Genomic DNA, 12871 nt, shown 5'->3' on the forward strand with positions numbered 1-12871 from the left:
GATTTTGAGATTTTGATATGTTGGGAAGCTACAAAGGTATATTTCTTTTAATCCTGTTTTAGTGTAATTAGAGTTATGTTTAATGCATGTTAATCTCTATGTAGTTAGATGCATCTAGGCTAAAATCTTGATCCTTTTATCCATTGCGCATGTTTCGTATCCATCACGTTGAATGTTCATTGTGTTGATAGTTTAAATCTATGCTTTACAATAATTTTACATCATGTTAGGTTCAAGTTTTTCTCTCGTATATCTCTGTGTAAACGTTGATAAAGATTTTCTAGCTATGCCAGGGTCAAACACATGGACAAAATGAAATACTGATGTGGATGAATTAATAGATTGGACTTTTGATATAATATGCAAAATATGCGTCGAGTATATATAAATCTACTAAATACATCCTAATTTATGTTGGGTTTTATGAACTAAAACTCGTGATTTGTGAATGCTAAACTATTTTATTATTCAATAAAAATGTTATTGAGGTATTGTTCAATAAAGTGTTGTTGAATAAAAGCTTTACTCATGATCCATTAAACTAATTAAAGTTCCTAGATTATAGTATGAGTACTTGAACTTTATGTAATAACATAAATGTGTGGATCACATTCGAGTAGATAGCCTAAATGGTTTATAGTATAGAAATCTTATTTTAGACACCTTATTCTGGGGACACTATGGATACAACTTGCACATGCATGCTTTGTAATTATTACAAGCGTAGTGATGAACCCATGGTACATGTGAGTAGGGGCATCCTATGGAAAAGAGTTTGCGTAAGAATGGACCATGGAACAATCACTTTTACGTTATAATATCATTTACTATTTAAAACTGACTATTTCAACTTTGATGACCTAGGTAATTTGACCTTACGATTGAAAACATATAGATATAAAGGTAACAAAATATTGAAATACAAATCTTGAATGAAAAAACTAGAACCTCATCATCGACTTCAAAAGGTTAAGAAATTTACCTATGACCTCTTCCCCCCACCATGCTCTGATCCTTCAGCCTTTACCATAATCCAAACAAAAACATCTACAAACCGCACTCGGTTAAATATATAGATCTATAAAGGGTTAGAAGAATAATGAAATCGAATTGAGTGAAAAAGAGAAGACTGAGCGGCAAGGGTTGGTGTTTCGATTGGATTAACACAGGGAAAAATGAGCGACAAGGAAATCAAAAGAGACGAAATAAAGAGGCAAGACATGAACGGACTAAAGGTTTTTCTCTAGGGTGTGAGAGGAGGCCACTAGAATGAAAAGTGAAGAACGAGGCTGGAGGAGACGTGAATACAAGAGGGAGGATAATAGTTCCACTGTAGCAATACCAAGGATTGAAGAACTTCATCGTTCGTGGATTATTTAAAATTTGAACCTTAAACCCGACAAAATTGAACATGTAAAATGTCTCACAGATGATTCCTTAAATTTCTTAGTGCTTTTCTTAGGTTGATTCCTCTCACCACACGTTTCGACGACATGAGATGACCTAGAGCCGTATGCCTCAGAGGAACTTCCATTCTTAAGACTGCTAATTTGAGAAATTTGAGAAGAAGCCCAAAGTGGCTATTGAAAAATTGACGAAAGATGAAGATGAAGAAGATGAGTTTGGTGGTGGAGAGCTAATTGATAAAAAATGAAGGGTTTTTTCATCTTTTTATAGACCAAAAGTGGTTGAGGAAGATCTAAAATCTTGGCCGGTTGCTATTCCTTCATTGTAAATGTGGAATACGAGCTCGATCGAGGAAATAGCAACCAGAGTTTACTGGGTGTAAATCTGAAAACATTTAGATTTTTGATAGAACATCACGTAGAAAGAATATCCAGAAGAAAACAAAAACCAATCAGATCATCACCTGTAGAAAGAATCTCTAGAAACAACCAAAAACCTATCAGATATAAGCACCAAATGAACAATTAACTCCTTTTAAGCATAAATATCCTCAATCAGCTCATTATAACAGATTGAACTAAACACTAGAACTAAATTTTTCATTATAGAAAACCACAAATCATAGCTAAAAATATGCATTTTATGGCATGAATCAAATAGGCATAAGTCAATGACTTAGATCAGTCTCATCGAAATCAAAAGACTGGTCTTATACAAACTCATGTATAGGATAACCCCAACCACATGTCTTCACATAAACTATTTGGATGAAATCTCTTGTAACAATTACACTTGGATGAAATCTCTTGTAACAATTACACCATTTACACCAATCACAAAGTTAGTCATATCCATAGTTTTATCAGAATAATATACCAAACCTTAATTCATATCCTATAGAACTGTTAGGTTATTGTTTGAAACATGATCCACTTGCATGTCCACTACATACTATTTTAAGTTATATAAGATAACCTTAGGTTTTTCTCATATTGGATAACAAAGTATCACATATTTAAAATAATTAAATATTATATCTAATAACTAATCAACTCTGATGCTTCAGGGGCATAAATCCTAACATAACCAACATAGCTTGGTTTATACAAGTGTGTCAATCCTCATGATGGTAAAACTTTTGCTATTATTGATCTTGATCTCTAGATTATTTCATCAAATTGTTATACTACAGTTTGAGATGGGATCCTCATATACTTAAGGCGAAGCCTAAGTTTTTCCAAATAAAGTGATCTTCATTTGAAGGCGGAAAGATAAATATGTTTGCTGAGAGAAAGTCTCATTCTAAGGAGGAACCTAAGTATGGAGGGAGAGTTTCACAGTTAGAGAGAGTTTAAATGATCATTTACTAAGTTAGACTATACATGGATCACTGTAATTTTCATTATTTACATTGACTTTACATTAGTAAAAATCTCTTTATTCGGCACACTTCCTAAAAAACTCTTTATTAGACACATTACCCTCCAAACATAGGTATAATATTGCACTAAACTAGCTAGATTATCAAACCTTGTGTTCTATCTTTTATTATTTTTATAGGTGCTTTACTATTAGTCAGTCAATTTATTATAACATCGTGCGTAACAAGTTTAGTTGTGTATTAGATAATGCATCTATTAACAAAATAGTTCATATTCATTAAGATTTAGTAATAATAATAATAAAAAAAAAAGCTTTCATAAGAAGGATTCATTTTGATTTCAACCATTTCATATAAGTACACCAACTAAGTCCTTTTCATGTTCTAGAGAGAGAGAAGCAAAGAAGTTGCTTATAAGAATCTCACTTAACTTGTTAGAGAAATTAGATGTTGATTGAATCCATAATAATATATACATATAATCAAATGATGGAAAAATAGTCTTACCTAATAGTTAACAACGACTATTGACTTTTTATCATCATGAAATTAGAACATTATTATTGTTAATTAAAGCATGGTTTCATTATTTTAATTTCACTTTTTGCAAAATCAAACACCTTTGATATCAACAATTACTTCATATTGAAAGTCCTCTAATGAGAAGAAACCTATTTAGAAAAGAAACAAACCGTTAAAAAGGAAAATCCCCCAAAATTTTCTATTTAAATTTTACTTGCATGTAAATGTATTATTTCTATATGCTCATCCCCTCTCCTTCTTTTTTTTCTCTTTCTCTTTTCTTTTACGTTTATCTATATATATATATATAAGAAATATAAAATTTTATATTTCTAATTCTTTAGTTTTGAGTTTAGTTTCAACTTAATTTTGTGTTTCAAAATATTGAAATAAGAAAAAATTAACTAAGATTTTGGCATTAATATATATATCGATAGTAACTAATTTAAAATAATTGTAAATTTAATCCTCTTAAATTAATTTTAATAAAGATGAGAAATAATGAAAATTAGTTAATTAAAATTCTTTTAAATTAATTGGTAGTACTACCACGAAAAGTGAGTACATAACAAAAACACAAGGTGAAAAAGTATGCATTTGAAAACATAGCTAGGGACCATCTTGAAACAAAAGTCAAATCTCTTATGATGAAATTGTAACACTAAAAAATCTAGGGACTAAATTGAAACTAGACTTAAAACTTTAGTACTAAAAAATTGTAACATTTTCAAACCTAAGAAGCAAAAACGATTCTTTTTGGAAAATAACTTTATCTAAATGTTTATTGGTAATTTCAATCTAAATTCATAGATTGTCAATGTTTCCACGAGTTGGATTCATTTACATTTGTTGATATTAGGAGTGCAAACAAAGGATCCTACACATTTATTTGGAAATTGAAATGATGATGAGTATATAAATTAGGACACTTTTCTCCATTGATGTTATCTTTACTAGTCGAATCACATGTGTTACGATTTGTTGAATGGCAGTCACTTTTCGTTCATTGTTTCCTGAGCATTTCAGATTGTAAAATCATTACACATCAACTTTCTTAATAAAATAAATTTCTAAGAGTAAAGGTGTGCATCATATCTATTGACAATATATTTCCAAAATAAGCTCACATATATATTCGAAAAAATTGTTGTATCTTGGAAATAGCTAACGCATGCACGAACGATTTACTCTAAAAACTATTTAAACTTGCTTTCAAACAACTCTCCACGACATGATAAAATTATTGTAATTGATTAAAAAGGATTGTATTAACCTTAGAAATCAACTAAGCGATTTTACTTTAAAAATGGTATCAAAATTGCTTTCAAAACCGTAGTAGTTCTCAACGACGCAAGGACAACATCTTCAAATTCGATCTTCACCACAAATAATTATTTGTATTTGGATTTTAAGAGGCAACATGGTAGGGAAATTTGACACGAGTTTGTACCTTATTCAAAAGTCAACATCTTGGATGTTGTCTTCTTCTAGAAGACCATCATTTTTTTTCTAAAGTTTCAATTATCACTTGCGTCTCCTAAACACAATACAACAACTAAATAACTACAATGTATATATATTTATATGTATAATAGTCAGTAAACTCCCCCAACTGTTTGAATTTCAAAACCATATATTATATTTGTTGGACTTTTAACTCCAAATATGTCAATCACATTAACATTACAATATAATTAACATACCATTTAATTAATTAACTAGGTCAAATTAAATAATTATGTCATACATTAATTAGCAGCTCGTAGACTTTAAATTGCATATTTATTTATTTATTTTTATTTCTACTACATGGTCATTTTCTACTTATTAAAATAATGTAAACCCAAATTAAAGTTTTGATAACAATAATCAATATTATATACAATTCTTTTTTAATACCCATTTGCCACAAATAATTCCTTTTTCTATTTATCTATTGTATTCGGATAATTGATAAATGGTCAGTTCTACTGCTATTTACATTTCACTTAATTAAAGAAACATAAAAGCAGTGATGAGTTAAGATTTGAGTTTTTCTAGTGCAATAAATTGGTATAAAATAAGTAGTATATGCTAATTATGTTCGAGATATGTGTACACTTGGATAAATTAATTTGAGTCGTGACTTTAATCTATAAAATTTCATTTTAATAATTGGGGTGTACTAAACATAAATAATCATTCTCCTTATTAGCAATATTTCTTAGATTGTATCTCTAATTAAAATCTCCACATTGTTACTTATAAAAACTCCACTTTTCATAAGTTATTTCATACAACGGCCGTTCATAAAATCATTAATAACTTCCACATTTGTTTTAAGTGATTAGGACTAGCATTTAGTATATAATGGATAGTAGATTTTTTTTTTTTATTTTTATTATGTGAAATTCTCATCTTCATCTTTTTCTTTTTTCATGCACTTAATTACCAAAATTTTTCTTTTTACTTCTTTTGTAGGTTTTTGGGAGAATGGTAGTTTTATTGATCGATTTTGAGTTGATTTCAAATGGAAATTAGTGCGAAATTGCTTAGTTATTAAACAAATGAGCATGACTTTATTTACTTCCATTACTAAAATAATTTAAATTGATATAATTATTAATTTGATTTAAATGGATATAATTATTAATTTAAAATTGTAGTATTTTTATAGTTTGAAAAAGGGCCGAAAACACAAGTCAAATGAATTGAAATTAATAAATAAATTTTATTATTATAATCCCAATTTCATTATAATATATAACACTGTGTTTAATTTTCTACTCGATAAAAGTAACGAATTTGTTTAATATAGAAACAAAGAACTAAAAAATACTCACAAAATCATAAAGTTTTGATTTTTATAGTGTCTGTTAGTAGACTTGGATCACAACATCTATAATAAATATAATATGAAATTTTGCTACATTTTCGACATATTATAACTTTTGTTTTGATCTATTTATTTATTTATTTATTACTCATTTTTCCTTCTAGAAAATTATATACTTTTGATATAGGAGCCGAATTTTAAAATGCAGAGACAAGCTAGCAATTTTCAAACTCTCTTTTCGTCCCTAGTTGTAAACTTTTGATTTTGATTCTAAATAAACTTATCCAATGGTAGATTAATTAATTACAAAATCTCTTTGTAATTCATGAGCAAGATTTTCTGGATAAAATGTAGTCAATCGTTGCTAAGCAAAAATCCACAAGATGAAATATTAATTAACGTCCTGATCCCATATTATTTATATAAGAATCATGTACACAATAATTAAAAGCTCAAACGAATCTATTCATTTACAAAGAAAATGTAAAAAACGACTCTTCACATATCGCCACGATTTGTTAAGAAGTGACATCCGGTACCGAACCTCTACGAGACCGTCCATGACGGAGGAGTTTGGCTGTAGAAACAAAAAATCAAAATGTTAACCTATATGAACTTTGTTTAAATATTATATAATTTAGAACTCTCAAGATTAAACTATTTATTACTGTGAGCATTGTTTAAAAGTGATTTTAAACATGAAAAAAAGTAATTTCAATGATCCAAAAATCATTTCTCTAAACATGCTTTAATGTTACAGTAAATTTAACCCCTTTTTATTCATATTCATAATACTTACTCTATGACATGTTTCCACGAAGAATCCGAAGCTTCCACATCCATAAGATCCTCCTCCCAATTATTTTCTATGTTGGTTGGAATTTTCGAGCATTCAGGAGAAGCTGGAATCAAGTTGGGAAGTGAGTTTAACCTTTGATTCATATCGTAAAAAGTCTTTAATCGATCGGTATCGTTTTGGAACCCTAACACGCCATCCGTGCCCACTGTATAGTCATCACATGATAATGGCTCCTGTGGTGGCTCTATGTTGATTGGGATGTTTTGGAGAAATGATCCAATGGGAAGATTATAGTTTAGGTCTAAGATTTGTTGTGTGTTGAAGACGTTATTATTGGAAATGGATAGGGAAGATTGAGAGGCTAGAAGTTGCAGAAGATTTTGGAGGAGTTGAGCTTTTGCAAGTTGAGTGGCATCATTAAGAGAAAGCAAGTGATGAAGATTTGAGAGAGTGGTGAGATGATGATGGTCAGTTATAGGCATGTGGGTGACTGGATCGATGCCCATTTGGAGAAGCTTTTTCTTCAAGTGAGTGTTCCAAAAATTCTTAATTTCATTGTCTGTTCGTCCCGGTAAATGACTAGCTATTATCGACCATCTAAACACAAAACAAATTAAATAAATAAGAATAAAGAACTTCTCAAAATTTAATTAGATTTTATGTTTGTCTAATTTTACTGCTTGAACTTTCTAATGCGTGCGACTTTGTATAAAATAAAAAATAAAAAACTCCATTTTAGGGTTTTCAATAATTCTGTACAAGTAAAAGGAAAAACTTCTCTTTGTCTCATTTTCTTCATCTACTTAATGAATATTTCTCAATACAAAAAGCATATTTTCTGCTCTAAATTAAAAAAAAAATAATCCATTAAAATTGGGTAGTTAAAAAGTGTATAATAAATTAATTTATGAACTAAAATAAAGAAAAGAAAAACACATGCAATTAATTAAAACCAAAATGGATAAATAATATATATCTTCTCAAACCTATTTTTTAAATATTAAGAGTAGTTGAAAACCAACTCCAACAAATTTATGTGTTTAAATTACTTTTAGTACTCAACAATAAATTAGATTAATTGTGTTATTATATGCATAAAGTTGATATTAATATATCTAAATATTATTAGATCAAAAAAGCTTACTTATTTCCGAGAGAAGCATGTAGGTTGATGATAATTTGTTCCTCTTGATCAGAAAAGTTTCCTCTTTTGATATCAGGTCTAAGGTAATTAGTCCACCTTAATCTACAACTCTTGCCACACCTATTCAAACCAGCAAGTTTTGGAAGAGCTCTCCAACTTCCATGCCCATGTTTCTCAATATAATCCACCAGTTTCCGATCTTCCTCCGGCGTCCATGGCCCCTTCTTTATGCCGTTCTCCTCGGCCGTTGGCGATCCTGACATCGTGAGATGACCTAGAATAGATGATGAAAGAAGAAGAAGCCTAATTACCTTTGGAATAATATCAAACATGAGTTTATATGATAAGAAAGTGGGGTGATTTTATAGAGTGGAAGGGTAGGTGTTTAGATGGGGAAAAAAGAGGTTTGACATTTTGAAGCTTTTGGTTAATTTTGTCCATATTGTTTTGACTAGTTGGTTTCCTATCATGGGATTTGTTTATCATTTGGGATAACTTCCAAACATGTAATTATGTATGACTTTGTATAAAAGGGGGATTGAAATTTGAAATTAAGTACCATTTTTACACGAACTTTCTTTGGTAATGCCTTTTTGAAGAGAAAAAAAAAACTTGGATAATAGTCATCATAGGTATGTAGTCCATTAATCAAAGTGTTAATTAAATCAAACAAATTTTTGTAGCATTTAAGGCCTAACGTAGGAAAAAAATTTATAAATATTTTCTTTGTCAACATAGGATAAGAGGATAAAGCGTCTCTAGCCCTCTAATATAAAATGTCATGTTAATTACTGTTAAATTTAATTTAATGAAGATATAGTTTTACAAATATAAAATGTCATGTTAATTTCTATTGAATGATATAGTTTTACAAATATAAAATGTCACGTCGACTTAATTTAGTAACGATATAGTTTTACAAATTACCCCTAAATTGTAGCATTTATTGTTCAATTATACAGTTATAACACACATTTTTGTATGGGTGAATTTCAAAACTAGGTTTAGGATAAATTAAAACAATATCCCATGACAATATATTTACATTTAGTGGACTAAAAAGAAATCTAGGGGAGGAAGGATTAAGTCATCTAAGGTTTTTAATTTGAAACATTTTTTAATATAGTAAATTAAAAGGGTCTATTTAAAAAATATAACAAAATGACAAAATATTTATACTTTATAGAACAATCCTGAAAATGAAAAAAGTTCACAAATCCACGATGTAAAATACCAAAAATGCTCTCTAATTGACGTCGTCAACAACGCGCGTAATACATTTGGTATATGATCGTTTAGATTTGCTATTATTTAGTCGTTTAGATTTGGATAGGCAAATCTAAATTATTTATTTTTTTAATTCTATCATTTAATTTGGTCACACGATTACTTAGATTCGGTTACACGATCGTTTAGATTTTACGTTTAGATTTGGGGTAGCAAAATCTAAACGATTTTTTTTTTCAAAATTTGCTACACGATTTAAATTTGACTAAACGAATTTTTTCAAGATTCTGTTGGTACACGATCATTTAGATTTGTTTACACTAATAGTTTATTTTTTCAAGATTCTTTGGTACACGATCGTTTAGATTTCACTAAACGATTTTTTTTTCTTAATTCTTTTTATACACATTCGTTTATTTTTTAACATGATCATTTAGATTTGGCTACTTCAATCTAAATGATTTTTCTAAGATTCTTTATACATGATTTTTTATAAACAATGTAAAAAATATGAGAAAAAGAAGAAAGATGATGAAAATAAATCACAGTGAAAAAAAAAAAAGAGGAAAGGAAGAAAGATGAAAGAAATAAATTGCAGCGAAGAGGAGGAGAAAAACGGAAGGACAAACCTAAAATATTTAAGAAATGACTAACTTTATAGGCTGCTACATGAGCCGTAAATATTTTAGTAGTTTGTTATATTTATGAAATTTTTTCTAAAATAAACTAAAATATTTACGATATATATTAAAATTTTGGATTCTATCAATAATAGATAATGGTAATCTTCTATTACTCTCTATCAATATAATCATAGAAGCGTATAAGGGTCTATCAATATCTATTATTGTTAGAATATGAAAATTTGCTATATTTTATAAATATTTTGTTAAATTTATCATTTGTGACATTTTTACTTTTAATTTTCTGATTTTTTTCAAATTTTAGAAATTGTTATAAATTTCAACTTTTTCTCATTATCCAATTTTAACATTCAATAACAGAAAAGAAAAAAAAAAAGATTTAAGCCTTTCTTGTCATAGAAGTTAAGTATATATATATGTATATTATATTAGGAAACATTGTATGTAAATGAAATTATAATAATTATTAAAAAGAAAAGTTGAATTATGGTATTAAATTTGAAGGGAATGTAATGGTACAAAAACCGTAGTACTAAAATATGAAAAAATGGGAGACGTCAGTAATTGAAATTCCACGAACATCCACAAAGGGTAGGTTTGTTTTTGTAAAATTTTGATGATTATTCATTAGTATACGCAAAAAAGAAAAAGAATTAGTATTTTTTTTCTTTGGTCGGAGCCTACCTAATTCTAACACACTTTAATTTCTAACCACTTTTTCCAACTATAATATATTTTTATACATTATTATTATTATTATTATTATTATTATTATTATTTGTGTGATGTCAAAAAAGATTACATTTACTTTTCTACCAATTTTGAAATGCATATGATGTAAATTTAATATAAGAGTTACCTCATTCTTTCATATTATATATATATATATATATATATATATATATATATATATATATATATATATATATATAGCCCATTAATATAACATTATTATATTTTTTGCATGTTAAATCTCATTAAGAAAAATCACGTGTAGTTTATTTTTATTTTAAATTTTATATATAAAGTATTATTAATAGGATCTCAATTTTTTCTATATTATTTTGTTAATAGTTTTGTTCATTTATGATATATTTGGAAATTTCCTTTAAAATTAAAAGAGGAGATAAATAGTGTTCTCTGTTTAATTGATATGATAACTTATTATTAGATCTTATTTTAAATTATAAACTACTAAAATGATCAAAGTAATGCATATTTATTAATCTCTTATATACAACATTAAAGTAATTTTAGGAATAATAATTAAATATATAACAATATTTTAAAAAACTTGTAATAATCATGAGTAATGGATAGAAATTTTAAAAATAATTACTAATTAGTATATAGAAACATCTTGAAAAAATTGTAAAAATATAGCAAAATCTCGGTGATAGACTTTTATTATTGATAAACTCTTATGATTTATTAATCATACACCAATATTTGTTATATTCATAGATAAACTTTGTTATATTTGTAATTTTTTTAATATAGCAAAATCTATGTTGCTATATACTTAATTATTTTGAATCTAAGTGTTATATTTGCAACTATCCCTATAATCATGGATAGATTTTGCTATATTTACAATTTTTTAAAAATGTTGTGTTATATATGCTAATATTTTGAATTTAATTGTTGTGTTTGCTACTATCTCTTATTATATCGATCCCACGTTCTATACCTCTTTAAGATAAAAACCCACACGTTTTTTATTTTTTATTTTTAAACCCCACATATTTTTTTAAAATGGTAAAGGATGATCTTTTGTTTTATTACAATATCCTCTCTCTTTTCGTCTCCATATTCGAAGACATAGCCCTTGTTCTTCATTCCATATATATATTTTTTAAAACTTAATTTCTGTAGTATTTGTTAGATCATGTCTTTCATATTTCCAACCTTTCATGTTTTCAAACATGTTAGAAACTGAATATATATTATTGATATTATACCTAATACATGTATGTATGTATATGTCTGTGTGTACATGTGTATATATTGAGAAAATTGATTAATTGTACAATATAGTTTGTATCTTAAAAATGTTTACTTTACTTCTTTTTTTTTTCCTTGTGCTACTGAGGAAATTAAATATCTTTTTACGTTTTACAAATGTTTTGAAAATTGAGTTGCAATAATTATTTAATATTTGTTATTGGTGTAATGTGAAAATGTGAGGTGGAAAACACAGGTCGTCTCAATTGTGAATTTTGTAATTTAGGAAAGATGTTACATTGAAAATTAGAAAATTAAAAGTTCCATTGGTAGAGTCGGAGATGAAATTAAAGAAAATTATATGGAATGAAGAAGGTGCTACAACTTCAAGTTACCTTCCCCTGTGGTTGTATTTACAAGGGAAATGATATGGGGGTGTTCCCTTTATTCTCCTAACAAGGATTACAATATCAATTATTGTTCTTAATTATGAATTAAGTTAGAATTGTGGGTGGTATTAGACTTATTTGAGCTTAGATTCACTTCTATCAAGTGTTTTCTTAGTATTATTAGCTTATTATTTCACAGGCCAAAATTATCCAATAACCTTTAGATATATTCTTATTTTATCCTGGCTTTGAGGTGTATTTCGTGGCCTTCTTGATTACATGTGGTTATTGTTAAAGATTTCGAGAATTTGGATAAAATTAAAGAACGAAATTTAATGACCTAATCTGTTATTTGAGATAAGAGTTAATTAAAGAATTCAAGTTAAAGAAATTCTCATAACATGCTTTTGTAACATTTCTTTTTTCTAAGTTTAAGGACAAAGTCTGGAGATGTAATTGGCCCTAGCTATAGTATCTCAAAATAAATTTAAATCTGTTAGCCAATTGGGTCGATAACTTTTGAAAGGAAAAAAAAAAAAGTTTCTATATAGATTTTGGGAGGTAGAGAAAACTGTTCTTATTGCCGGACAGATCTAAAT

The 12871-nt window shown here is 27.7% G+C and overlaps 1 protein-coding gene across 1 annotated transcript; it reads right to left on the minus strand.

Annotated features, from left to right (window-relative positions):
• Positions 1-6489: 6489 nt before the first annotated feature.
• Positions 6490-8394, minus strand: LOC103498373 (transcription factor MYB93-like). Its single transcript, XM_008460954.3, has 3 exons — positions 8069-8394; positions 6925-7521; positions 6490-6702 (listed from the first exon to the last, which is right to left on the minus strand). Exons 1-3 carry the CDS (start codon positions 8329-8331, stop codon positions 6672-6674), a joined length of 891 nt encoding a protein of 296 aa, XP_008459176.2. The 5' UTR covers positions 8332-8394; the 3' UTR covers positions 6490-6671.
• Between the last annotated feature and the right edge of the window lie 4477 nt (positions 8395-12871).

Source organism: Cucumis melo, chromosome 11 (assembly GCF_025177605.1).
Source record: "Cucumis melo cultivar AY chromosome 11, USDA_Cmelo_AY_1.0, whole genome shotgun sequence".
Classification (NCBI taxonomy): domain Eukaryota; kingdom Viridiplantae; phylum Streptophyta; class Magnoliopsida; order Cucurbitales; family Cucurbitaceae; genus Cucumis; species Cucumis melo.